General features: G+C 53.6%; 1 protein-coding gene across 3 annotated transcripts; it reads left to right on the plus strand.

The window, feature by feature from the left end:
• Positions 1–707: 707 nt before the first annotated feature.
• Positions 708–19,461, plus strand: NOM1 (nucleolar protein with MIF4G domain 1). Of its 3 annotated transcripts, XR_013829815.1 has the most exons (13): positions 708–1,686; positions 3,201–3,328; positions 4,011–4,206; positions 8,224–8,547; positions 10,165–10,275; positions 11,003–11,170; positions 11,761–11,882; positions 12,670–12,802; positions 13,270–13,401; positions 15,110–15,219; positions 15,534–16,643; positions 17,677–17,795; positions 19,426–19,461. XR_013829815.1 is itself a non-coding variant. In XM_079931807.1 (11 exons), exons 1-11 carry the CDS (start codon positions 754–756, stop codon positions 15,706–15,708), a joined length of 2,532 nt encoding a protein of 843 aa, XP_079787933.1. In that variant the 5' UTR covers positions 708–753; the 3' UTR covers positions 15,709–16,721. The 3 variants fall into 3 exon arrangements, 2 of the variants coding, with proteins under 2 accessions (XP_079787933.1, XP_079787934.1); XM_079931807.1 differs by lacking the exons at positions 17,677–17,795; positions 19,426–19,461 and having other exon boundaries at positions 15,534–16,721; XM_079931808.1 differs by lacking the exons at positions 17,677–17,795; positions 19,426–19,461 and having other exon boundaries at positions 3,204–3,328; positions 15,534–16,721.
• The last annotated feature ends 7,850 nt before the right edge of the window (positions 19,462–27,311 follow it).

Raw genomic sequence — 27,311 nt, forward strand, 5'->3', positions numbered from 1 at the left:
GACATCGCACGGCCTTCTACCTGTGTGTGAGCTGTGAGGCCCAATTTCCCTTTTAAGAACACCTGTCTTTGGATGTAGGGCTCGCCCAATGCAGCAAGGCCTCCTCCTAACTTTGCATCTGCAAAGGCCCTATTTCCACACGAGGTCACGTCCACAAATTCCAGCGGACTTGAACTCTGGGGGGGCGGCTGTCCATGGAGCGGTAATCAGGGAACATCACCCCAGGAAAGCCCAGCAATCCTAATACGGGATAGGTGCGTCATTACGCGGAGCGCGGTGGGACCTGAGGCTTGAGGTTGAGTGAAAGGAGCAGTGAGCTCAGGACCAAGCTTCCCATGAGCAACACGCAGCAACACACCGCGTGGCTCCCATGGCTCCAGCCGCGCTCCACCCGCACACGCGTCCGCAAGGATCCACCCCCACCCCTAGCCCTACCCCGTAAGCGCGGTTACTGCTGTGGAACGTCGTTAGGAGCCTTCTTTACCATAATCTCTAAAGTTTTCGTTTTTAAACGAGAATGTATTTGTGCTCATTCGGAAGTTACAGTTTACAGCCTCAACAGCAGGCACCGTTTGCAGCCGTGCGGCTCCCTGCGCTGCCGCCCTCCCGCCAGCAGGGGACGCCGCCCCGCGCAGCGCGCCGCTCTCCTCCCGGAAGTCTGGCCCCGACCGGAAGTCGCGCGTCCGCGCGTCCTGGAAAGTAGCGGCGTCTGCGAGAGCTGCGGTCCAGCTCCCGAGCGGCTGCCGGGGGCACATGGCTCGCGGGAAGCGCCGCGCCGGGCGCAAGCCGCGCCGCGGACCTGGGGGCGGCGGGGACGGGGCCCTGAAGCGGCTAAAGCTAGCAGTGGAGGAGTTCGTGCAGGCGACCTCGGAGGGCGAGACCCTCGGCGGCCGCGAGGGGCCCCGGGCTCAGGGACGCGTGCGGCCGGGCGGGAGGAAAAGCCGCAGGGAGCTGAGGAAGGAGAAGCGGCACCTGAGGAAGGCGCGCCGGCTCCAGAGGACGGCCGGCCCCGCGCAGGGCCCGGGCCCGGGCGGCGGCGGCGGCGGAGCGAGCGGCCCCCGGGCGGAGGCGACGCAGGAGGAGGACGGCCAGCCGTCCCCACGGCGGGCCTCGCGGCCGTCCGAGGAGCTGCGACCTCCCCCGGTTCCGGCCAAGGCCGGCCAGGCCCAGGCCAGGGGTCCCCTCGGCAGGACGAAGGCCCCCGCAGCCGCAGCCCGGAAACGGGCACTTCTGGCGGCCAACGAGGAGGAGGACCGAGAGATCCGAAAGCTGGAGCGGTGCCTCGGCTTGAACAAGCGCAGAAAGAAGGGCGACGGAAGCTCCGTGCCTCTGAGCTTTGCCCGCGATGGGCTCGACTACATCCTGGGAGCCCTGGACTCTGGGAAGAGTAGTGGCTGGTATGAAAGCAGCAGTGAGGAGGAGGAGGAGGATGCGGGACAGGCACTCCCCGAAGGTGACAGCGAGGACGAACGGGAGCAGCAGGACGCGGAAGACGAAGGCGAGCGGGCAGCAGACGCGGGAGCGCAGAGCGAGGGGGAGGACCCGCAGGTGGCGGGGGCGGGACAGCTGGAAGCCGGAGGAGCGGACCGGAGGGCGAAGGGGGGAGGGAGGAAGAAGAGAGTCCGTTTTGCCGAAGATGAAGACAGGAGTGAAAGTTCCGCGGAGGATGTTGACGCAAACGATAAGGTATTAGATTGTGAACAATCTGAGCCCTTTGGAATTTCCTTCAAAATAACGGGTGGGGGGCAGAACACGGGACAGAAGTGACACAGTTGATGTATTGATAATTGTTTGAGCTGAGTATGGGTCTGTCGGGTTATTTAAATTTCCACAATAAAGAGACAGGGAGAAAACATCCCTAGAGACCTTTCTATCCCAGGGACTTACCGGCCGTTCCCACCGTTGTCCTAAGGCCACATCCTCACTCGGTTTACTGCCTCAGTCTCCAAACCTGACTTTGACTCCCCTCCCCCAAGCTTTGTTCCCACCTCCCGTGTACCCTGGGGACTCCTGGAACACCCCTGAGTCACCTCTGCCCACACCTAGTCCTTTTTCTGTCCAGCTGCTCCTGAGGTGGATCCTTCTAAAACACAGAGCTGATCTCCGAGACTCCCTTGGATAAAGTCTCACACTGACGACCAGGTTTAGAACCCACAGCAGAGCAGACAAGGCCTCACGCGCCGGCCCTTTGCCTGTTAAAACAGCTTCACCTGCACACGCGCCTTGAAGGCGGCCTTATGGCGTTGCTTGTGTTTCCTTCTCCACTTCTCACCATTTCACCCTTCTGCCTCTGCGTACGTTATTTCTTCGTCTGCGAGGCCTTTCCGCGATTTCTCACTGTTTGTGTTTATCTGTGAAGGTCAGACATCTTGGGGAATCTTTTCCCCTCCTGAAGGATGTGAAGCGTCTTTCATTTCTTTCCCTGGTGCCTTAGCACCTGGCACTCTGAGCAGTGCCCAAGTGCTACCAGTTCCTCTCTTAGCACTTTAAGTTTTGACTATTCCCAAGTCTCTTTCACAGCCTGTGGCGGTGTAACTGACATACTAACGGGTGTCTTAAGATTAAGTTTCTGTGTATGAAAATGTGCTTTCTCCAGCTAAGCTTAAAGCCTGACAGCAAGGATCACGCCTTACAAATGTCTGTCTCCTAAAGGCTTGTCAGGGAGTGTTGGTCGGTGGTAATGACTTGTAATCCTCTCAGTTGAAAATCTAGGCAATAGTGAGCAGTGGGTTGATTTTGAGTTTGTCATGTAAATTTAGATACTGGCTTTGGCAGGTTTGAAATTACTTTGGACCGCTTTTTCTCCAAAACTGGTGATACACTTAATTTAGGTGTTTGTGTGCTGCCGTGCCCACTGTGAACTGAGGCTGGCAGAAGTGTAGAGTACGGGGCTCTGGCGGGTAGACAAGGGGGGCGGGGGCGCAGCCAAGTCTGAAGAGTTACAGAGGGAAAAGTAAGCTGATGAAATGTAGCGTTGATGTTAATGTAAATAATGATGTCCATCGTCCGGGCCATGGCGTGCTTGTCCAGGACTAGAGTGGGCACTCGGGAGATAGCTGATGTTCATGAAGCAGCAGTAGTCAGTAGTGACAGCCTCTCCCAGTTCTTGGGAATTTAATATCTAAGTGTGAGTGTAGCAAGGGGAAAGGTGGGCCGTAGTCAATGTACATTTTTTTGTAATTTATTTCTGTCCTTTCAAGCAGAGTCTTTGTGAAAATGGTGGAAAGTACATCCCACCCCACGTGAGGCGAGAAGAGGAGACAGTGGATGCCCAGAAAAAGGAAGAACTAGAGAGGCTCAAGAAACAGGTCAAAGGTCTGATTAACAGGTAACCTCGAGGCAGTGTATTGTGTAACTTCAAGAGATTGTCTCTTTCCTAAAAACACAGGAATGGTTCTGGGAATTAAACCAAAGCCTGCGTTGCCTTTTTTTTTTTTTTTTTTTTTTTAATTTCTTTTTAGTTAAAACACTCTTCTTGGTGCATCCTGGAATTTTACTGGACGTGCCATTCGCTGTTCAGAGTTAGCACAGCTGCGGTGCATGTACATCCTCCCATCCCTACCCAGTAGAGCCCTTATCTCCGTGTTAGGAAATAAAAGATTTTGTGCCAGCAGAAAATGGAAAAGTTGGGATTTTTTCCAACAGTACATACGGATGTGCTAACGATGGTTCCCTCCCTCTGCCCGGGGAGATGGGGTAAGGATATCAGTGGAGTATCCTCATCATAGTCTCTGTGGTCTCGAAGGGAATCCTGCATGTGCCTTACTGTGGCTGCATTTCAGCTGGAAGGACAGCAGTTAATGTTATTTGAAGATTCCAGAAGATTCTGTGTTATGTACATATATACTGGATTATTGGAACAGGATAAGAATTGTTCGTGGATCAAATACATACACAAAAGAGGATCTATTGGAAGTATTAATAACTTTTTCAATTTTTTTTAATTGACCTAAAAAAACAATTCTTGATTTGAAACAGCACTGTCGCTCTGTCTTTCCAACTGTCTGCAGGCTGAGTGAGCCGAACCTGGCCTCCATCAGTGGCCAGCTGGAGGAGCTGTACATGGGCCACAGCAGGAAGGACATGAATGACACTCTGACGGGCGTCCTCCTGAGCGCGTGCGCCCCGGACACGGCCATGCCCGCCAGGCTGGTGATGGAGCATGTCCTCTTGGTCAGCATTCTTCACTGCACAGTTGGCATCGAGGTAGGGCTGCCTCTCTCCAGCCATTAGCTGTCCAAGTGCTGCTTGTGTCAGTGATCAGCTGACACGGCTCAAGGCCACCTTGTCTGTATTGTATCATCCTAAACCACACTCGGCAGCTACGTGACGTTGGCCAACTTCTGCTTTTGCGCTTGGTCCCTTCTGACATGGCCTTATTGTCTGTTAGTTCTGTCACTCTGGGCTGACGTCGTGGACTTGCCTTCGTCTTCTCTGTATTCCCCATGGAAACAGTGACTGTTTCAGCTGTTCAGAGCGCAGGGCTTTGTGTTGAGCGAGAGGCCACCGGAATGTGAGGTAAAACTGGGCACGAAGCGAGGGGACACGTGACAGTGCCTGGGCTTGGAGCCTCGGTGCCCCTGGGTGGGCCACAGACCTGCCCGTGTCTGTGAAGTGGGGCCTTGGTCGGGATTCAGCGGACACCGCGTCTAAGGCATCTCCTGTGCGGTGCCTGGTACCCAGCAGGTGCTGCTGAGGAAATACATCCCCGTGCCATCCGGCCCGCCCCGTGTTCTTGGTCCTTGGCCAGTGACCCTTGTGTTGGCATCAGGGAGGCCCACCTCGTCCCGGGTCCTCTTTTGTCACCTCCCACAGTGAGATCGGAACCTTCCTGGTCAGCCTCCACTCCCTCCGCGTGGCCGCTTGCAGGTTGTTGAGGGAAATCGGTCTGGTTACAGGACTTTACACTGAGGTGGACAGACGCGTGAGTGAGTGAGTAGGCCAGCGAGGTGTAATTTTCCAGATGAGCTTTATATTTACCAGAGAACTCGATGATCCCTTAGGGTCTTTATGTGGGACAGTGTCTTTTAGTGGCTGGTGTTGAGCCCCTCTGCCTTCTGATTGCCCTCCTCCCAGGAACAGACCTCGGCAGCAAAGTGTCACTGCAGGTCTGATCCCCTGGTGTAAGTCCTCCGGACTCCCAGCAGGATGAGTGGGGCGGGTGTTTATTTAGCCCCGCTTTGCAAACGCAGCAAAGCCCCTGAAGGCCGGGCTGTGGACCTCCCCCTGCCGCGCACTCTTCACACCCCTCCCACTTTTCTAGGACTTGCTCACAATTATGGTCTTGAAAACCATTTGGGGTCTTACAGGGTGGGGCTGTCCAGGGCTTACTTTAAAGAGCACAGACTTTCCAGAAGGCCTTCTCCTTCCATCTGCTAGAGGCTCAGCAGTGAGGGCAGTGCTGGGTGGGGAGACCAGCCACCTGGTGACCTGCCTGCCCACCCTCCCCTGGGGGCTTGGTCTGGCGGCTTCAGGCTGGGAGGCTGGGAGCATATGCAGGAGCCTGGCCCGGGGAAGTGCTCGTTAAAGTAGTGCTTGTGAGCCGCTTCGTGGTTGGAGTTCCACCCTTCCTCCCACTGCAGGCTCCGTCACCCTCCCGAGAGAAACCTCTGGGCCACGCTTTTCTCCTCTAGCCGAGGTCATATTGTAAGAACTTGCTGTCAAAATTTTATTGAAATTTATTTTTATCTATTTATTTTGCTGGGCCGGGTCTTAGTCACAGCATGTGGGATCTTCATTACAGCGCGCGGGCTTCTCTCTAGTTGTGGCGCAGGAGCTCTGGAGCACGGGCTTACTTGCCCCATGGCACGTAGGATCTTAGTTCCCCGACCAGGGATTGAACGCACATCTCCTCCATTGGAAGGCAGGTTCTTTAACCACTGGACCACCAGGGAAGTCCCAGTGAGAACTTTGAAAGATGGCAACTCTGGGACCTCCTGGGCACAGGGAGGCGAGGACAGAGGAGGGGGCGTGGGCCCCGAGACTTCTGAACAGCAGACTCTCCTCAGCTAATCTGCACCAGCTGTTTAGGGAATTGCATAATTGTTTGATTTCTAAGGGCTGTGGGTCCCTTCTCTTCATTACAAAGCGTAATGGAATCACTGGATCCCTTCCTAGTGCCCTGTGATGGCCACGATTCATTCAATGCCATTATAGGCTGTCCTAGTGCACCCCCGGTCCTCCTGGACCATCCCGGAGTACTTGACAATCAAAACGGTTTCAGCGCCTGCCGATGCAGGGAACACGGGTTCGTGCCCCGGTCCGGGAGGATCCCACATGCCGCGGAGCGGCTGGGCCCGTGAGCCATGGCCGCTGAGCCTGCGCGTCCGGAGCCTGTGCTCCGCAACGGGAGAGGCCACAGCAGTGAGAGGCCCGCGTACCGCAAAAAAAAAAAAAACGGTTTCAATACATACAGCATTTCATTGAATTACAGAAAAGGCCGTAGACCCTGACCACCTACACAATATCAGGAATCCCCTGCATTTGAAAATGGGAGATTATTGGTCCCACTTCTCATTTAAACCTTCACTAACAGCATGAGGGACAGCTGAAGTGATCATTCCAGGGCAAGTTGTGAGGGGACTTCAGCTAGCGACAGCCACTAAAACTGGTGCCAGAGGAGGCTGAGCTGCCCCAACTCTGGTTCCACTGAACTTCTCTCAGGCCTGTGATGAGAAAAGCATCCTCACAGGAATCCATGCAAAGAGGAGCGTGAGTTACGAAGCCGTGGTGTCAGCTACTGAGTTGCTTCTGAGTCGCTGAAAAATCAAAACTCAGGTCTGTGCCGATTTGTGTTAAAATCCCCAAGTCAGAATTAATTTATTTGTTTAAATAACTTTAGCAATGTGAATGTTATTCCTATTTTTTAATGCTATACTCTTATATTTTATTTTGAAGACATTAAATGGAATCTGTGATTTTGACAGATTTTGATATGATTAAATAATTCCATTTGTGTGATTGAAAACATACCTGAGTATATTTTATACCTGAATTTTTCTTGATGTCCACAGAATTCTAATTTCTATTTTAAAGTTGTATTTGAATGTAATATAGTGGTCATGATAGGAGAGTATATTCTTCAGGTTTATCTTTAGAGAAGAGGCTTGAATTGGGAGTTAATAGGTTAAAGTTGTTTATTCTCAGGTCTTCAGAAACTAAAGAACACATCCAGTCTGTCAGAGCTGCCTCTGCGAAGTCACTCTTCCCTCCTGCCGATCTGGTGCCTTTCTCTGGGCTCCTCTAGCATTTATGTTGTTGCGTTTTGGCAGTGACGTGTATGTTTTCCTGCGACACTCTGTCCGGTTGATCTCATCCTCACCCGGGATTTTAACTACCACTCCTGCTTCTATGACCAGCCCTGCCCAGGTGTCCTACGGTTCAGGCTTTATAAGGCTTTTTTTTCTTTTTTTTCCCCCCAACCTCGTGTCTTGTGGGATCTCAGTTCCCCGGCCAGGGCTTGAACCTGTGCCCCTGCGGTGGAAGCGCGGAGCGCTAACCGCTGGACGGCGGGGAAGCCCATAGGTTACAGTGATTCCGCCCAGCCTGCACTTCTGCTGCTGCTCACGGATGAACCGTCCCCGTCAGAAGCTCGGTCAGCTGCTGTTACGCAGAAGGTTGATCTTTCCCGTCCAGTGAGTGGCCACACCCTCTAGTTCTGTCACTGGGTGACTCTTGGGCCCGGTCCGCCTTCAAGGGTCCAGCACGGCTGCGGTGATCCGCGTCCCCGTGTCTCAGCTGGAGAGTCGCCATCGCTCTGCCACCGCCGGGCACCCACTCCCGCCTTCTTCCTCCAGGCCCAACCAGGCTGGAGAAGTGAGCCATGTTGGATAGTAGTGCATTTTTAGAGACACGGATGTGTCCTTAACATTCTTGACGATTTCATTTTTCCAAGGGACCAGAATGGCTGCTGGCCGGAACAGCACCTCGTTGATTCTAAGGACAAGATGGTGCACTTCGAGGGAAGGTGTGCGCTGGGCACCCTGCTCTGCGTCATTTGTGGTGTGGTGTTTTCCTCTGTAAAGCACTGGGCACTCACACTTGTGTTTTTAGAGGTTTTGCCCTGCTGGAGTTCGTATTCTGCCACATGTACGTTTTATGTGTTCATTTTAAAAGTACTAATTCTTTCAACATGCGTTGAAGTTAAAAGAAGGACCCCTGAGAATGACTTGCTAACTTGATTCTTACACGTTTGCAGTAACGTTTTTTCTGTTCTTCATCCAGGTCGGTGCGCACTTTTTGGAGGCTGTGGTGAGGAAGTTTGCTGACGTCTATAAAAGCGGATGTGACGGGAAAGAGTGTGACAACCTGTTCACCATCATCGCCCATTTATATAACTTCCACGTGGTGCAGTCTCTCCTCATCTTTGACATTTTGAGAAAACTTATTGGAACTTTCACAGAAAAAGATATCGAACTGATCCTGTTAATGCTGAAAAATGTGGGCTTTTCCTTGAGAAAAGATGATGCTTTGTCGCTTAAGGAACTGATCACTGAGGCCCAGGCCAAAGCCAGCGGGGCAGGCGGAAAGTTCCGGGACCAGACCAGGGTATGAGTGCGTCACCTGCCCGGCTTCCTAACTGCCTAAACGCTCACACTGACCAGAACTTAAACACGAGTATCTGGGGTGAATATTGCATTTCATCTCGTAATGAGCCCTGTTATCTTCTGCCTCATCTGGTTTTGTGGCTTCATCTTCAAGGTGTGAGCAAACCTTGCGTCTTTACTCTTGTGAATTTAAGAATCGATCTATTTAACATTCAGCCATTCAGAAGAGGTTTACTGGGAAGGCGAGGGGCCGGGGGGTGGGGCGGTTAGCCCACTCGGCCTTCTAGCTCTTCCACTCGGCAGCGAAGGGACCGAGGCTTCCAGGCCTCGGTTTCCCCGTCTGGAAAGTGGGGCTCGTGGTGGCTACCTTGTTTGCTGGTCTGCAGACTTGAGGGGCACGGGAGAGTCATGGGAACCCCTGGGCGGGGCAAGGGCTCATTTGAGGAAAAAGGAAAGCGTCCCTGTGGGGAGGCATCAGGGGCGCAGGGCAGGGGCCGGCCTCGGGGCCTCGTAAACCTCGCAGGGAACTGGGATTTTATCCCAGAGGCACGTGAAGGGCTCTGAGCAGATTTTCATGCTGAGGTCACTTTGGCTACAACTAGGAAAGAGAGAAGCCACCTCGGGGGTTGGGGCGGTGATCAGCAGAGTTGCAGTGGACCTGGGTTTAGGACATAGCGGTGGCCAGACTTGGTGGGGGGAAGGGGAGAGAGGGAGGGGTCAGAGGTCACCCCAGGTACCAGCTTGGCCCTGCAGGTGGGCAGTAGTTTGTTCAGGAGACGCAGACTGGACAGGAAGACTGGCCCATTTTTAAAATGCTGAGGTGAGGGCTCGGGTTAGCTGTGAGGAGGGAGGTGTAGGCCGAGCCCCCTGAGGGTCCTGGGGGCCGCGGAGGTGGTGGTGGAGTTGCTGTGTAAGGGGGCGGGGTGCGGCTCCAGGTGGGAGAGGAAGATCATGGGGGCGGGTCCCAGCGAAGACCCTGTCCCTGTGTTGAATGCTCGGGGGTCACGTTTAAAACAGACACGGCAGACACAGGCATTTGGCTCGGGCTGGCCTGAAGCTGGAGGAGCTGGGCTGGGGGGTGACTGGGTGGGTTTGGAGTCCTTGAGCGCTGACAGAAACGTCCTAAAACTGATCGTGTGACGGCTGCACAACCCCGAGTGTGCTCAGTGGACGCTTGGCATGTGAGTTATGTCTCAGCTGAAGTGAACGTTGGGGGGAGTCTCAGACAGGGTCTGTGAGAAGTCTTTGTGCTGTCCTTGAAAGTCTTCTCTAAGTACAATGTCATTTCCAGTTTAAAAGTTAGGAAAGCAAAAAGGCCAGGAGTGGGAAGGGGTTGCAGACGCGGTGGGGAAGGAGTGCGACTGAGACCAGGGGCCAGTGGGGGTGGAAGGGCGCGCGGCCCGGGCGTGTTCTCGGCCCGCGGGGCGGGAGAGGGATTTCTGTTCTCGGCCGGGGAGGCCTGGGCGGCTGCTGAGGTTGGTGCAGCCTCTCCCAGAGGCGCCCGTGCCCCGTCCTGGGCGGCGGTGACCATGTGCGCAGAGGCGGTGTGTTTCTCCCCACGGTGAAGCGTCCTTGGTTTCCGGCGTTTGAGATAATGGCTTTTCGCGTCTGTCTCCAGGTTCGCTTCATGCTGGAGACGCTGCTGGCCCTGAAGAACAACGACGTGCGGAAGATCCCGGGCTACGACCCCGAGCCCCTGGAGAGGCTGCGGAAGCTGCAGAGAGCCCTGGTAGGCACCCTCCTTCCTGGCCGCCTGCGCTGCCGGGTCTGCGCCAACCCCCGTGAAGTTCCGGAGGGCGGTGGAGCCACAGGTCAGGTGCCTGCTCAGTTAGCGGGGATTCCCAGACGTGAAAGGCAACTGCACGTTTCTGTGGGGCGACCCTCCCTGTGAGCTGCGTGCGCCCCACGCTGAGCCCTCCGCCCTTGGCCGCGCCAGAGAATTGCGGGAGGACCTCTGATCACTTTGGAACAGGGCCCGGGCCGGGGTCCCACCAGGACCAGGGAGGCCAGCCTGGGGAGTGGGGGGCTCGTCTGTTTAAGCTCCCCAGAGCTTCTCAGCGTGGGGCCCACGGGCGAGCCCTTCGGCCTGGGCACCAGTCAGACCCAGAGTGGCCTCCTCTGGCAGGTCCCAGGCACCTGCTGGTGGAGTCCTCACTGCCGGCCCTTGGGGCGCGCCTCCTGCCTGAGTCTGAGCCTCTCTCCCCACTCCCACCCCGTGACAGCTGTTCTAAGACAAGCGTTTTGGGTGATAGACCCACAAAGCCCAAGCACACACTCTGAGAGTTTACCTCAAACTTTGGCATCATTCCTAACTGGTTAGCTGTCCCAGCTGTCAGTGACCCATCACAGCTCTCACGCACCAGAAACGCTGTTACCCGAGCTGGAAAGAGCCAGGGTCGCTGTTGCCCAGGCTCTGAGCTGCCGCGGCCTCCCCTGGCTGCTGTTTTCTCAATCAGCTGCGAGGCGCTGGCTCGGGGACAGAGACTCAGCTCCGCGTCTCCTGGGACAGCATCCTGAACGCCGAGCGGACTGGGCGCTGGTGGATCGTGGGGTCCGCCTGGAGTGGCGCCCCGATGATCGACAGCGGTCAGCAGAAGACCCCGCGGAAGCAGCTCACGGGGACGGTACGTGACCCGTGCTCGCCACCACCCAGCATGTGACCTGTGTCCCCACGCGGCTTTCCCTGGGTTTATTTGAAGACCTTATAGAAGTAGCTGCTGCTTTGTGACATCATTTAATTCCATTTCTGTTATTTCCTTTTAAAGTCTCAAAATGTTAGGAAAGGGACTTCAACGTTGAGTGGAGTGAGGGGACCGCAGGACGATCACTCAGGCCTCCTGGCCTCCCCGCCCTCCCCGCCGTCCTGGCCCCCCTCCCCCCGGCCGCAGCGCTTACCTCTCACCTCTCCTTCATTCCACTGGTACTTGGACTGGCAGACCCGCTGCTCCCGCGAAGCCTCCCAGATCCAGCGGTTTTCTCCTCGCGGGCTTGCTTTGCCTCTTGCTGGTTTTCCTTTGTGGGGTGCCGGGGGGGTTGCTCAGGAATAAAGGGTCCGCGTTTACATACGTGTATTTACGCACACCTTACAGTTAGCCTTGGTCAAGCCACAGAGTTACACATATTACTTCTTAGAAACTTAGTGACTACGCTAAACCAAAGAACAACTTTCACCGAAACGTCTGTATGACCTACGCCCGGTCGTCCCTCTTTTCAGGTTAGCTCGAAGATACTGGAGCTCGCCCGAAAGCAGAGAATGAACACCGACATCAGGAGAAACATATTTTGTACAGTTATGACTAGTGAAGACTTTCTGGATGCATTCGAGAAGCTCCTGAAGTAAGCCTGTGTGCGAGCCTCTGCTCTGTTGTTGAGTTGGGGGCCCTGCCCCTTCCCACCCGCTGCCCCACGCCACGGGCTGCAGTCCAGCTCCTGCTAACTGACCGCTGGTAGCTCCAGATTAGGACAGTTTATGATCTGTTTTGATTGGAAAACATCAGGTAACCACCCGACAGTTCCCGGTGGTTGCTGTTTGTCATGAGTTGCTTGAAGCCTTCCTGTTAAAGTTGTCTTTCCGATTACGTCTAAATTAAACTTCCTGTTTAATTTAGTTGTAATTATATTACAACTTCTATAATTAGTTGTAATGAGATTGAAAAGCATCTGTGTACAAAGTACGTCTAAAAAGTCTAATAATTAATTTTCCTTTATTTGCTTCAAGTTCAGAAGGAAATGCAGGGGAAATGCTGTAGGACTACGAATCCTTGTCCACAGTCAACACTGTGCACTAAAAGGATGGATTTTACTGCGTGCAAACCAGACCATACGTTTTAGGAAAAAAAAGAAACAAGAAGGGCCCACAGCTGAGGCCCTGTTTCTTGTTGGTCGGTCACCAGTGACAGGCCTTTGTAGAGCCTGGGGTCACCTCATTCTGCCACGTTGTTGGAAACCCTGAGGCCAGAGGCTGGGACACGGCCTGGAGTTCCAGTCCTGCTACCTGGCCCTGTCTACTCGGCCCACTTAACCAAACTGCCAGACAGGATGTGTTCCTCTGAGAGATTTCTGCCTTCAAGCTGTTGAAGTTCGGCAAATTGAAGGTTTAGCCCTCGCTCTTCCTGTCTTACAGGCTGGGGCTTAAGGATCAGCAGGAGAGAGAAATCGTTCATGTCCTCATAGACTGCTGTCTGCAAGAGAGAACGTACAACCCTTTCTACGCATTCCTGGCGGGCAAGTTCTGTGACTACGCGAGGAGCTTTCAGGTGACAGCTGGGAGGCAGGCTGCCTGTGTCCCACTCTCCTGTCTAACCACTCTGGCTGACTCGGCCCACCTGGGATGCGGGCCCTGAGTCAGGGGCCACCCCGGCCAAGAGCTGTGTGCAGAGGGTCGCACAACCTGAGCCGTGTCCCCATGTCACCTTTCCCTGTCACAAATGAGGGGTCACGACCCACTTAATCGGCGAGTGCCTCTGGTTTATGTTGCACCATCTTTTTCTAATGTTTCTGCTGATTTAAGGGAAAATACTGTAATAGAAAGAAATTACTGTGAAGCTATTTCAAAATACTGTATATAGGAAAGGAGAGTGTAGTTGCTTCTAAAAAGTCTTGATTTTTAGGATATTTTAAGTAACTGAATACAGTACCTTTGGATTATATTTTTAGTGATTTATTCTAATAATTTGTTGAATTTTACCTTCTTTTGTTGTTGTTTTTCTTTGTTTTATATTAGATGACATTCCAGTTCAGCATATGGGACAAATTTCGGGACTTAGAAACTCTGCCAGCCACTAACTTCTCTAATTTGGTTCACCTGGTGGCCCACTTGTTGAAGACCAAGTCACTGCCGCTTTCCATTCTAAAGGTGTGTGTAATGTGCGAGCTGATTTGAAGCGCTGAAAGTGATAGCGTGCGCTTGAGCCTTGAGCCCCGGGGGTGCGCGGGGGCGCCGACCCCCTGCACAGTCGTAGCCCGAGTGTAACTTTACAGTTGGCCTCCAAATCCTGGTTCCACACGTGATGATTCAACCAACTTTGGAGCGTGTGGTCCTGCAGTGCGTATTTAGTGAAAAATATCCTCATGTAGGTGGACTGCACAGTCCAAAGCCGAGTTCAGGGGCCAGGTGTAATTCTGTATGTTTGGTACCTTAAGAATATGCGTTTCCTTAGATCCTGACTCACCTGGAAAACACTCTCATTATCAGACCATCACAGGAAATCGCCAGACGAGCACGCGGTGTAAATTTGCCTGGTAGCTCAAGGCGCCATCGCGGTTGTCTGCTCCTTTACGTGAATCAGTCTCGGGACTTGCGGTGCGTGTACAGGCCATCATGAGTCCCGCGGCGGCCGCTGCTCCGTCAGGAAGAAGTGGGGATGTGGGAGCTGTACAGAAGCTGTGCTTCTGCCACTCCTCCCTTGGCTGTGGCACGTCTTTTAGAGCAGGGGCATCCTCGCCCCTGTTGAATTCCCACGTTGACTCGTCAGAGACGATGAAACGCAGATGCTCTGGAGGTGGTCTGGGGTGGGCAGCAAAGCCTAGACATGAGAGGCGGGTTACGGTGGCCTGGGCAGTAGGACCTCGGGGGTCTGGGGGTCCTGAGGGTGTGGACTATGGGAGAAGCTGAGGGGCAGGCATAGCTGGGGGCCCGGCCTCTTGCCTTCCGCTTCCTGATCCTTGGGACAGGCTAGGCTGCGGTTTCCCGTCTGTGTTGATGTATTTGTTCACCAGAGCGCCGGTCGAGTTAACTGCATGTTCCTTAGAGATGTGCCCTTGGGTTTTGGCTACTGTACTGAAAAGGAGGGCCAGAGCCTCGTCCCACATTCCAGAACTGGGGAGAACTTACAACACGGAGAGCTAGTGCCTTCTCCTTGCTGGGGGGAGTCTTGCCTTCAGTTCACTTGAGTTTGAGCTCAGAATGGAACAGGATGTGGCATGTCCCCCAGATGCAGCAGGTCCTGGAGACTCCTTGAGGCAGCCCGGCCCCTCCGTACCTCACGGGGCTCTGGCTGTAGGCAGCACTCTGGCTGTATGTGTCTGCATGTGGTTAACCAGGCTTTTGATGTCCTTTTACAGTTATTTAATTTGGCATAAGGTTGAAATTTATCCATGTTGATATCTGCAGTTCTGTCCTTAGGTTTTATTACTGCTGTATAGTATTCCACTGTATAAGTATACTATGATTGTCATATATAGGAATTAGTCTCTTCTGGGTCTAAATTGTGTGTGTGTGTGTATGTGTATGGTTTTAATTAGGGGATAGTTTCTTTAAGGCATGGAGATAATCTACGTTTCAACCCCAGGAATGAGATTCCTGATTCGCTAGGTACCCATCAGCCCCCTGGACCTGACTCAGCACTGCCGAGTTGCTCTCACCAGTGGTGTGCACGCCCTGCAGCAGTGCACCAGCGGTCCCAGGGCCCCGCGTCAAATGACAGCTGTTCATTTTATAAAACTGGAAATAGCCTTAGTTGAGGGGCAAGGGGAGCGATAGTTTTTTACTCAAACTATAGTCAGAAATCACTGCAGAGTTGGCTCCACGGTGTAACTTTATTATTTTTTATCCGGACTGTTAGGTCGTTGAATTCAGTGAATTGGACAAACCCAGAGTCCACTTTTTACGAAAAGTGTTACATATGCTGCTCATGGAAACGGAAGTTGAAGACCTTGGTTTAATTTTTGGAAGGTTTGTTCCCAGCTCTCTCGATAAAACGTGGGAAAGAGGAGAGAAATTGTTTTCACCTGTGTTGTTTTATAAAAGCAAGTTTGTTGTACTTACATGTAGTTTTTCAGTTTTAATTTCAATAATATCCTGAACATTAATTTGGGGAACATGAGACTTGCCTAATAGCAAACAGAAAATGATTTCTGACAGATAGGATATTAAGTTCTTACTTGAGAATTCTGACCAGATGGAAACTAGGTATGTCCCCTGCTTCGGGGTCCCTAGGGCTGAGACGGGGGCCGGCTGGTCACTGACGCGTGTCCCTTCCTCCTCAGGGTGTCCGACAGCCCCGCGCTGGGCCTGCTGCGGGAGGGCCTGAAGCTCTTCATCAGCCACTTCCTGCTGAAGGGCGGGCAGGCCCACGGGGGCGCCAAGGAGGCCAGCGCACTGCGGGAGAGAGCCGAGCTCTGCGCCGGGGCCCTGCAGGGGAGGGCGTCCCTGAGGCCGTAGCCGGGGCCAGGGGCCAAGGGGTGCTCATTCGCCTGCGATGTGGGGCCGCAGCACAGTCTGTCGTATTTAAAATACTCTTATTTTGGGGCTACCCTGGTGGCGCAGTGGTTGAGAGTCCGCCTGCCGATGCAGGGGACATGGGTTCGTGCCGCGGTCCGGGAAGATCCCACATGCCGCGGAGCGGCTGGGCCCATGAGCCATGGCCTCTGGGCCTGCGTGTCTGGAGCCTGTGCTCCACAACGGGAGAGGCCACAACGGTGAGAGGCCCACCTACCGCAAAAAAAAACAAAAACAAACCAAAAAACAACTCTATTTCGGTATTTGTGTTTTGAACTGTCTTCAAATACCTATGTTTATATCTCTAGGAGGCAGGGGAGAGGGAGGGAGGGGCGGGCCCCGGGCAGCGATGATGCTGCCCAGGGGGTGTGCCGGTGCCTAATTTTCTAACAGACAAGCCTCTAGAGGGTGCAGTTACAAAGAAATGGATGGCGTTTTTATTTATCTTTTATGTATTGGTTAAAAGTTCAGAAACCGTCAGTTAAACATTCCTGAGGTTTGATTATTTCAAGTACTTGGAAGGCACGTGTTCTGGAAGAGTCAGCAGTTGACTCAAGCCTTGCAGGTGTGGGTGCAGCACAGCGGGGGGACGATCCTGGTTCCTCACCTGAAGTTCTGACGTGGGAAAGGACATCTTCCTTCCCCGCGAGTGTCTGTCACTTAGACCCATCGAGTCCAGGTGTGATGCACCTTCCCGAACAACTTTGAAGTCACCAGACAGACACTGGACACAGCAGGTGCCCGCCTGCTGAGCGGTGTTCTCAGGATATAAACACGCACGGAACAGAAGCGCCTGCGAGGGATGAATGTTCAGGATGCACCTAAGATATAGCGGCTCTCTCCCTCCCTTCCTGTGCTCATGGACAGAGAGAAAGCAGGTGAAGCAAAGTGTTCATTGTTGGGTGAAGTTTATACACATGAAGTATATTTTTATAGTATTTCCTTAAGTTTTAAGTTATTGCAAAATAAACAATTTTCATAAAGCATTCATATGCAGAACACATTCTTCAGAGGTCTAAAACGTTCCAGTGTCTTTTCATGAAAATAATTAACCTAATTCAAATCACTTCTGCCTCTTTTGTAAAAAATAATAATTAGGCCTTACTGTAAAGCAGTGACACTGCTTCTGTTGGTTTACTTCACTGGTGAGGTGCCCCTGGGTTAGCGGGAAGAGCCGGAAGGGATGGAGGGAAGGCCCTGCTTGTTGACCGTGACCAGAGCCTGCGTCCTGGGCCTGGGTGGCAGTGGCATCAGTCACCGAGAGCTCTGGGCACAAGGCTGCTGACCTGTGGGCACAGACAGCATCCCGGCCGAGATGTCACGGCAGGATGCTGTGCGTCCCCTTCAGGTGTTACTTGGTGTGGTGGGATTCAGCACCCGACATTTGCTCTTGACTCTCAGCCCGTCTGTAATTCAGTTTCAACTTTTCCAGTTGTGTGTGTGGCTGTTTTTTGTGCTCAGGCTGTGGTGTCTCTGAATTACGTCAGCTCAAAGCCTCTCTTTAGGAGGACCCGAGTTAAGAGTTGGGACTTGATCGCAGCCAACGTTTGCTGGGGGCCTCCTGGGTGCCACACGTGGAGTTGAGACCTGGGGCAGCTTGAAGTGTTCAAAACCATCATTTAACAGGACAGGTCCTGTAGTCAAAGAGTGATGGGGACAGCCAGCTATTCCCAGCGCTCAGGGACGGAGAGCTTTCAAAGGACGTGACGTTGGGACGTGACGTGCTCTTCCAAGAGGGGCTGAGGGGGCACTCGGAGGACACGAGGGCACCAGCAGGGGGTCGAGAGTGTGGAGCCTGGCCGTGTGGGGCCCTGGGACCCAGGACAGACAGCAGGACAGGCACTTGCAACCTGGTTGTGAGGACCACTTTCTCCATGCTGAGGAGTTGGGGATTTATCCTCTCAACCATAGGAAACCATCGAAGGATTATTGCCAAGGAAGTCAGATCATCGAAGTTGTGTTTTCGAGAATATTGCTGGACGAAGGAAGGTGGTGGGTCAGCACGTGGGCAGGCTGGTGGCAGAGACCAGGTAGGTGGTCCTCGTGACCTTCCAGGCGGAAGTGATGGTTCCGGCCTAGGAGAGCAGCCGTGCGAAGGAAGACTGGAGACGTTTCCGATGGACACGCACGGGAAGTTGGTGCCTTTCAGTGAAGAGGGGGAGGGGCGCGGGTGGGGGGCAGTTCGGGACGCCCCCGGTGGCTTGCCAACATCGGGGTCGGGGTTGAGGGTGCAAACACACCACTGGAGCTGGGGGCAGGGAGTTGGAACCCCTCGAGGAGACTTGAGTTACGAGGAGAAAGCCAAGACCAGGATGCTGGGCGCTCCCCATGCAGAGAGCAGAAACCGAGGGAGGGCCTGGAAACGGGCCCGGGAGTTGGGCTTTGGGGATCATCAGCCAGCAATTCAGACCCATCCTGGGGGTAGTAGCTCTGTAACAGCGGAGGCAACTCCAGGCAGCAGCCACACGTGAACAAAGATGCTGTGAGCCTCCGGGGGCCTCACGTCTTCCCCGAGTGCGAAGCACGAGCAGGTGTGTAGGGAACACCTCCATGCACACATGTTCAGAGAGTGTAACGAAAGGTCAGTAAAACTTAGATTTTTCTTGGGAAAGTAATATTGGCCTGGGAATCGGGAGTTTTCTCTTTCTCACCCTTACATTTCGTATCACATCATATTCTACATTGACAGAGCTGGCGGGAAAGGGGTCAAGTTCACAAGATGACATTTATCTTGAGTGGCGCTGAATAAATGATGAAAAATGATGTTTGCATGATAAGATGATGAAAGGGAAAATGGGGACCAGTTTAAAATGTTCTAAGCCTGCAAAGGTGACTTCAGAACACCCAGGGTTGTGTGTGTTTGGAAAACAATGCCTTGTGTGTGTCCACCGGCCTCGGGAGCAGAGCGATTTTGACCTTGAGCACGTCCAAAGCAAGACACATGGCCACGGCCTCTGGGGGTTATCGCGTCGGCACTTTCCCACTCTCAAATACCAGTCTGCAGGAGATTGACCCCCACTCCCGCCCCCAGCGTGGTCTGTGTCCTTTATTCCCGCCCTGGGGACCCAGCCAGCGGTCCCTTTCCTCCCTCGCCTGCGCTCACGCCCACCTGGGTCTGCTCCTGCAGACCAGAGTGGTGGCAGGGGACGCCCCTTGAGGGCCCAGTGAAATATGACACCCGGGCGGGATTCACTTCAGGCCGAGGTAAAAATGATGAAGAGCATTTAAGAATTATTTTCTATAGAAAACCGTTTAAAATGGACTATTTGTTTCATTTTACTTTGTCAGAAGTGTTTCCAAAGAAAGAGGGCAAATTCTTCTGCTTTTATTTTTATGGTTTGCCCATTGTTAACACTTGCCACATTTGCTTTTTCTCTTTTTTATATCTAATCCACATCCATTTATGCACACACACGTTTTGATGGCATCGACTGGAAGTACAGACATCATGACACGTGACTCCCGACCCCTCATTCTCCATTCCTGGTGATGCCATTACCGCACCTGAGAACATGAATATGCATTTAGTGACAGAGTCCAGCAGACAATTCCGTTTTCATACTGCCAGTTGTTTGAAACTGAATTTTCTATAGCTGTTTTTTTCCTAGACAAAATACAATCAAGGTTCAAACATTACATTTCCTTTTATTTCTCTTCTAGTATACAACACCCACCCCCGTCTAAAATTTCTCACGAAACTGGGCTTTGAAGAGTCCTGGCCGTTGTCACAACAAATCCTGGTGGGCTCCACGTAACCATGGTTGGGAAAATCACAGCCCGGTGACACTGGCGTCTCGGGACAGACAGTACGAAGCTCACAACTGGCCACGCTAATTACAGTCGAGGCCAGCAGACCTCCCCAGGGCAAAGGTACGTTTTTACCTTTGTAATTATTAAGGGAAATTAATCACCAAAAGTTAAGGACATCTTACAAAGGAAAAAAATGTGGCAAAACGTGTGTTTCCTGTTCCCACCAATATTTCGCCTAGTGGGTCAGGCAGGCGTTAATGATCCTTGCCAGGATCAATTATTACTTGCAAAATGGTCATTTTCTAGTCCTGTCATCCCTCCTACATTATTAACTGGCATTCTTCTTTAAAAATGGGTCTTCTTGAGGCTTCCCTGGTGGCTCAGTGGTTAAGAATCCGCCTGCCAATGCAGGGGGCACGGGTTCGAGCCCTGGTCCGGGAAGATTCCACATGCCCCAGAGCAACTAAGCCCATGAGACACAACTACTGAAGCCCGCACGCCTAGAGCCCGTGCTCCGCAGCAAGAGAAGCCGCCGCAACAAACTGCACGCTCTGCAACGAAGAGCAGCCCCGCTTGCCGCAGCTAGAGAAAGCCCGCGCGCAGCCATGAAGACCCACTGCAGCCAAAGATAGATAAATAAAAATACATAAATTTTTTAAATGAGTCTTCTTATACCCTTCTCCCTTTTCCCCAGGGAAGATCAGACTACCCATCGCAAAACGACTGAAGCCATGACAGGCGAGTCTCTGAACGGCAGATGGCGAGACGCTACCATTGGCTGGGGCAAGTGCACGAGACTGGTTCCCAGCAGAGCCTGTGCGGGGTTCGGGCTGGGGCGGGGCCCGTGCTCCCAGGTTGGCGACCCATTCTCCTGCCTGTCGGGAGGAGACCCTGCCAGGTGGAGGGGAGCCCCAGCTGCGCTGGCCGAGCGTCTGTAAATCCAGGTGTGGGGTAGAGTTTCGTAGCGCAGTTTTGTTGCTGGGTCCCTGAGCAGTCCCGCTTCGACTAGGTGATGGGGACGCTCTTGTTGGCCTGCCCATTGGTCAGTCACAAGGTGTAGAAGGGACAAGCACATCGGGCCCGGCCACTGCCGGCACCAGCCCAGCTCAAGGCCAGCCTGCTGCCAGCACACAGCAGTCACTGCATCTCTGAAGTACTCTTACCTATAAAATGGATTTGCCATCGAGGCTCTCTAATTGTTCGAGTAGGTCTGTGAGTGCCTGGAGTGACAGCGGTAGTTTCTCTAAACTCAGGATGAGTTCACTAACAACTACTTCAGTCCGTACTGCTCTCATTTCTCTTCTCGTGGGTCCTTAATCCTGTCCATTCAGAAGAGTAGGCAGAGTGGCCAGCTGTTCTGGTTTGTCCCCGCAAGGGCAGAGCTGCCGAGAGGTCAGTGGGCGATGGGCGCGGGTGAGCAGTACCGGGAAGCAGACCCGTCGTCTGTCCAGCGGGCCCAGGAAGGTTCCCAGCAGCAGCTCCGGGTCCCTGTCTGCGCTCGGCATTCCCCCTTCCCCCACGTTTGTATCAATAACTTGACCAAAGAAGGCGTGCTTAGCAGCTTTGCTGACAGCCTGACCTCAGCAGGAGTAAGGGCACTTCTAACTCTAGGACCTGCGATTTTACGACCTATGATGAGCTTTGTGTCCTTCAGAGGACCTGGCACTGTGTCCGGGTCAGTCACCGGGTAGGTTCCCGTCTGGACAAAGGAGGTGCTTGTTAATTGTTTGAGAGCAGAACCTTTCTCTCTGGTTACTTCCCCCTGAAGTGCAAATAGGGGGTCTCTGAAGGCCTTCTTCCTCAAGCCACGATTTCCCGTGAATATCATTCTGAAGGTCTGAATTAGTATCTACTTTATAATTCTTAAACGCTGATGGGTAATCCAGGACATTTTTACTGTCTCTGGGGAAATTATCCTTAATGAGAGTAGAACAAAGCTTGCAAAAAAGTACAAGGTGAAACCAAGGCACTGAAGGCCAGCCCAGCTCCAGGAGTCCAGCGCTTGTACCAGGGTGCCCGGCACCTACACACCTTAAAACTGAGGGCTAAGATTATTTCTATTACTGTCATTACTTAATTTTGCCCAGGCTTGGCCAAAGCTCTGACTTCCTACAAAGAGCCAACTCTGAACAGAATTGCCCAAGGGCAGAATTACCAGACGAGATGCAAAAACAATGCATTACAAACACAGATTTCCCAGTAAGTATTTATCCAGGGCTTACTGTGTGCAGAGAAGCAAGTTCACATGTCCACGGCATAAAGCACACTTACTTAACTCATCGAAAATACAACGTAATTATTTGAGATTTATTTTATCCTTGCCCTCAGACTTCTGACTGGTGGAGGAAGTACTTTTCTATCTGGTCCCAAGCTAGCCGGCCAGACCCACAGAGTGGTCGTTAGCATCCTTATGCGTTTTGACTTAAATGGACAATGAGATTTTTTAAACCTCTCTGTTTTCTAAATCAGATTTAATAGGGCAGCCAGCGTCTGCTTTACTACTTTAGCTACTCTGGGGCTAACTGATAAATCAGCGGCAGAGGCCGTGGCGTCCTGGCCTGGTGCCCGACAGCAGGGCCCGGGCCTGCCCTGGGCCTGCCCTGGGAAAGTGGCTCTGCCGTCCCCACCACGAACATCCCCCCAGAGCCGTGAAACAGAGAAGCCAAAAATACAAGATGGACTTTGGGGCTGGGCTTGCTGTTTTGTCCCACGTGCCCTTGGTCTGTCCACGCAGCGCAGTACAGGGCAGCTGGAGTGAGGCCCACACTCCCTGGACTCGTGGGTGGCCTGGCTGTGCCACTGGGGACCGGGGCGGGGACAGGTGCTTTGTGGAGTGTCACTGTCCAGTCACCTCTCCTCTAGGCCTTGTCCTCCCTGCACGGAGGCTTGGCCACTCGGGCCTGGAAGAAGCCGGGTTTCAGGCCGGTGCAGACCTGCACTTTCTCCCCGACACCAGTGGGGTCCGGCCGCCTCCCCCTTGAGCTCCTGGCCCGGCTCCTGTGAAGCGAGTGGCAGCGGAAACAACCCGCATGAGAGTCAGTAGTGATCTGGCCACTTCCCCCGCAAGGTCAGCCCGGCCTGGAGGGGCCTGGGCCACTGACTTGTACCCTGACAGCAGAGGCCAAGTGGGCCTGTCGAGATCCCAGAGGGGACTCACGGGGCCTCTGCTCCCTGCCCACCCTCCGGCCACCCAGATCTCCAGGCCTGGGGGGCCCTCGGGGGAGCGACTCTTCCGGCGGCCCAATGGGGCCACCAGCAGGGAGACCCCGAGCGCGTCCCGGGTTGGGAAACCGTGCGACCGGGGGCTCCCTACCTGCACGGTGGGATAATAAAGCACTTTGTTACCTGTGAGTGAGAGGCCTGATAAAAGGAAAATATTATCGCCCCCGCTGTGATTAGGAGGCATCTGGGCACCGGAGACTCGGTAACATTTATGAGTAAACATCGTTTATTTCTGTTCTCTGATTATGAAGGTCACGGTGGTTTAACCCTGCTGGGACGGCCTCCGACACATTATCTGCTCAAACAGAACTGGGAAAGAAAACACCGGCAGTCATTAAAAGCGAATTACTTTGTTTTATGAAGATAGGAGAGAGAAGGCCTCACGCTATGGGGGCACTGGGGCGCGTCCATGGCCCCGAGGAGACCCCCAGCCCACCTTAGGAGGGGCCGTCGGCAGGAGGATCCCAGAGCCGCCACCGGGGACTCAGGAAGGTCACAAGCACCCCTGGTTTTCTCAAGCAATTTTGAAAAGCTACCAAGAGTGCAGTGTGTGATGATTCAGGTGTTTCCTTTACCTGTGAAAATCGGTAAAGGAAATAGGTCAAGGTAGCCGGAAGGATTTCTGAATTTCTGGTTTTAAATTTAGCAGAGAAATTTTTTTTAATTTTTTGATTGGAGTAGATTTACAATACCGTGTAAGTTTTATGCGTACAGCACAGCGATTCAGTTATACATACACAGAGGTTCAGGTTCTTTTCCCTTATAGGTTATTACATAATGCTGAGTATAGTTCCTCGTGCTGTACAGTAGAGAACTTACATTTTTTGGGGCCCTGGTTTTACTTTTCAAAGTGAGCTGTTTGGCCTCTGACTCCCCCCGCTGCTCTGCTGGCTCCCTCGCCCTCAGGCTCCCGCTGGGGGGAGGGGTGTCCTAGTCAGCAGCATGTACTTGAGTCACATCTAGAGATGCTGGCGCCTGGGACGGGCAGCCTGGGGCGTCGGGGAGAGATGGCAAAGGTGGCATGCTGGGGCAGGTCCCTGGAGCGTGTGTGTCCCGCGGGCAGCCTTGGCCGCAGGGGAGCTGGGCCAGGAGGACGAGAGGAAGCAGAGTGTGACCCAGAGCCTTTGGTTCAAACGCCTGGGAGGAGAGCGGTGCCTTTGCTGAAGTGGGAAAAACCAGCTTAATTTACTGGAGCCCTTTGATGTGCTCGTCTCTATACTGGATGCAGTGGGAAGTGCACAAAAGGACCCAAACATGCTTAGAACAGGCAAATTCACAGAGCTGGAAAGTAGAGGTTCCCCGGGGGGGGGAGGGGGTAGTGCTTAATGGGGACAGAGGCGATGCGACATTGGGGGACAGATACAGGTGTTGGTACACAATACTGTATGCACTTGGTGCGACTGAACTGTACACTTACGAATGGTTAAAATGATAACTATTATGTGTTTTTTTGCCCCCCCCCCCCCACACACACACACACAAAGAACCAAACAAATACCCAGGGCAGAGTTAGCTGTCCTCCAGTCATGCCCCATCCTCCCTCGGAATAGAACCCCAATTTTTAGCGAGGCCTGTGGACAAATGGAAATAAAGACTCACTTTCCAACCTCCGGCGAAGCTTAGCATGGCCGTGTTACGACTTCTCACCCGGGAGTTCCCTGGTGGCCCAGTGGCTAGGACTCAACACTCTCACTGCCAGGGCCCAGGTTCCACCCCTGGTCGGGGAACTGAGATCCCACAAGCCACACAGCTCAGCCAGATTAACAAAAGAGAGAGAGAGAGACTTCTCGCCAGTGGGATGTGAGCAAAGGGGCCACCCTGAACCCCTGGGGAGGACACACACGCACCTGCCCTTGGTCGTGTTGGTCGGGGTGTGGAGCCCAAGCCCCACCTTGAACCACAGAGGAAAAGCCACGAGATAAAGGGCCGTGGCCCACCAGACCAGCCGCTGGCAGCCTGGGTTTACAGGAGATGAAATGAATTTCTGTCCGTGAAAGCCACTGTTCCTTTGGCTCTCCTGCCGCGTGCGGCCGGCCGGGTCCTGACTGATATAATAGCCTACACGGCCCTTGCACTGAAGCAGCTAACAGGCCAGCGGGCGCAGCCCACGGCGGTGAGAATTAAGACCCCACGGTTACCAACAGGCGGCGGTCTGTGGACATCTCCAGGGTGCTGCTCACTCCTGGGTACCCTCCTGGGCATCTTGCCTCCTGGGCATCTTGCCTCCAACCGGCTGCAGCCTGAGGCCCACGGCACGGGGAGCATGGCCCTGCCGTTCTCTGCTTTCTGCCCAGAGCCTGGTACTGTGTCGGGCACGGCAGCCTTACTCAGTAAGTATCACTTAGATCAGGCAGCTGTGGGTCCAGGTAGCAGGTAGTGGCGGGAGCTCGCGGAGCTCTTTGTGCGGCCGTGGTTTGGAAGGTTGAGCTGCGCGCGTAGTACGTACTGGATCAGCTGGCTTTTCCTGTGTAAGCAGCCCCCCAGACGCAGTGACCTGCGACTACAGCCGTCAGCTCATCTTTCTGTGGGCTGGCGGTTCCGCTGGGACTCTGGGACTCTCTCGTGGCTGCGGTCAACCTGCGTGTCGCCCGCATCTACCCAGCTCGCCCGTGCCTCTCCAGCACAGCAGGCAGACAGGCCGTTTTCAAGGCTCCAGGCGCACCCCACTTGCAAACGCCTCATGGCTCAAAAGGAGGCTGGGCTCCAGGGCTCCAGACTGGCCAGAGAGGCAGGTTCACGGGAAGCTGATGGCTCTCGCGCTCTCTCTCCTTCTCTGTGTCTGTCTCTGTCTCTCTCTCGGTTCTGCAGGAGTCCCCAAGAGAAGTGATCATGCCGGTGTGGACACAGGGTGGCCCTGGGTCCATGAGCCTCCAGCAGGCAAGTCCAGGAGGGCAGCGAGTGGAGAGTGGGGACACCACGGGCCCTGTGTGGGAGGGGCTGACGTGGTGGAACCTCCTCTGGGGCGGCCCTCGGCCCTTCCCTCCTGTGCTGTGTGCTTCTCAACAGCGGCCCTGCGAAACAGGGGCTGCCGTTCCCCGCTTGACAGAGGACCATGGGGCACAGAGAGGTCAAGTCACTTGCCCCACGCCCCCCAGTCCGTAAGTGCCAGGATTTCACCCACGCACTCTCACCCTGGCCCTTATTCCTGGGTTCCTGTGAGTCCCAAGGAGTCTTTACAAGGCCTTCCTCCCCACCCTCACACCCCTACCCACCACATCTCTTTCCCAGATTAGCCTGGAACTTCAACTTCGAGGACCCTCACTGGAGCGCGTGGACCCAGGGTGCCCCCTGTGCCTTGTGGGTGTGGAGACCAAGAGCTGCGAGGATGTTGGTTTGCTGAACTGTTGCCTGAGTCTGTATGTGGGGCCTGGCACACGCTCAGCTGCCCAAGCTTCCTCTCTCCCTGGGAGACCGGGACTGACCCGGTCCCCCTTCTACAGAAGGGGACACGGGCACACACTAGGTGAGGCGGGATGCAAGCCCACGCTCTGGGGTCCCTGCCCTTCTCCACAGCCCTCTGCCCTGGGCACAGAACATTGGGGGGGAGGTGACAGGCCTGGGAGAAGGGACAGGACTCAGGAAATGAGGGGGACGTGAGTCCGGTGGGAAGAACGGCCTGTGCAGGTGCGTGGAGACGGGATGCCCTGTGCGTGAAGGGAAGGCACCCAAGCCCCAGGCAGGTGCACAGGGCACCTGAAGTGCAGGAAGGCGGCGCGGCCCACTCCCAGCCCTCGTGGCTCTGTGAGCTTCTGTGCCCGGGGTCGGATTCTCTAACACTGGCAGTGAACCTTTTATGTGAAAGCTTCCGTTTTCTCTTTTATTTTCCAGAGTCGTCTTAAATGCCTGAATTATGAAAATTAAGAAATTACTCTACACCTAAAACTAATACAATTATGTATTATAAGGTACTGACATAATGCTTTGTCAATTGTATCTCAGTGGAAAGAAAGAAAGGAAGGAAGAAAAAAATCATACATGTAATCTATTTCTGTCCCCAAGTTCCCACTTCCACCATGCACACGTGCATCTGTTTTCTGGAATATTTATTCTACCAACAGGTTTAGGAACACTGTGAATCAGGAAGTGAATATTTGATCACTTGGACTCTACAGTTTTTGTGTTTTTAAAAAAATATTTATTTATTTTTATTTTTGGCCTCATTGGGTCTTAGTTGCGACACGTGGGATCTTTTGTTGCGGTGCACGGGCATCTCTCTAGTTGTGGTGCATGGGCTCTCTAGTTGTGGCTCTCGGGCTTAGTTGGCCCGTGGCATGTGGGATCTTAATTCCCTGGCCGGGGATTGAACCTACGTCCCCTGCATTGGCAGACAGATTCTTAACCCCTGGACCACAAGAGAAGTCCCCTCTACAGTTCTTAGAGGTCTCTAATTCTTATCCTCCAACCCCTTTAAAGGCAGTTAGCTACAACCCGATTTCTCACATTCCCATCATGCACCAGAAGGTCAAAGTCCTGCATCCCAGGTGATGCTGAGAATGACAGGCCGTCCAGTGAGGACTGTGTTCAGGCTGTAGACCTCTTTCCTCCTTCACTCTTACTTTACCTGACACCTAACC

The sequence above is a fragment of the Stenella coeruleoalba genome (assembly GCF_951394435.1).
Source record: "Stenella coeruleoalba genome assembly, chromosome: 9".
In the NCBI taxonomy this organism is placed as follows: domain Eukaryota; kingdom Metazoa; phylum Chordata; class Mammalia; order Artiodactyla; family Delphinidae; genus Stenella; species Stenella coeruleoalba.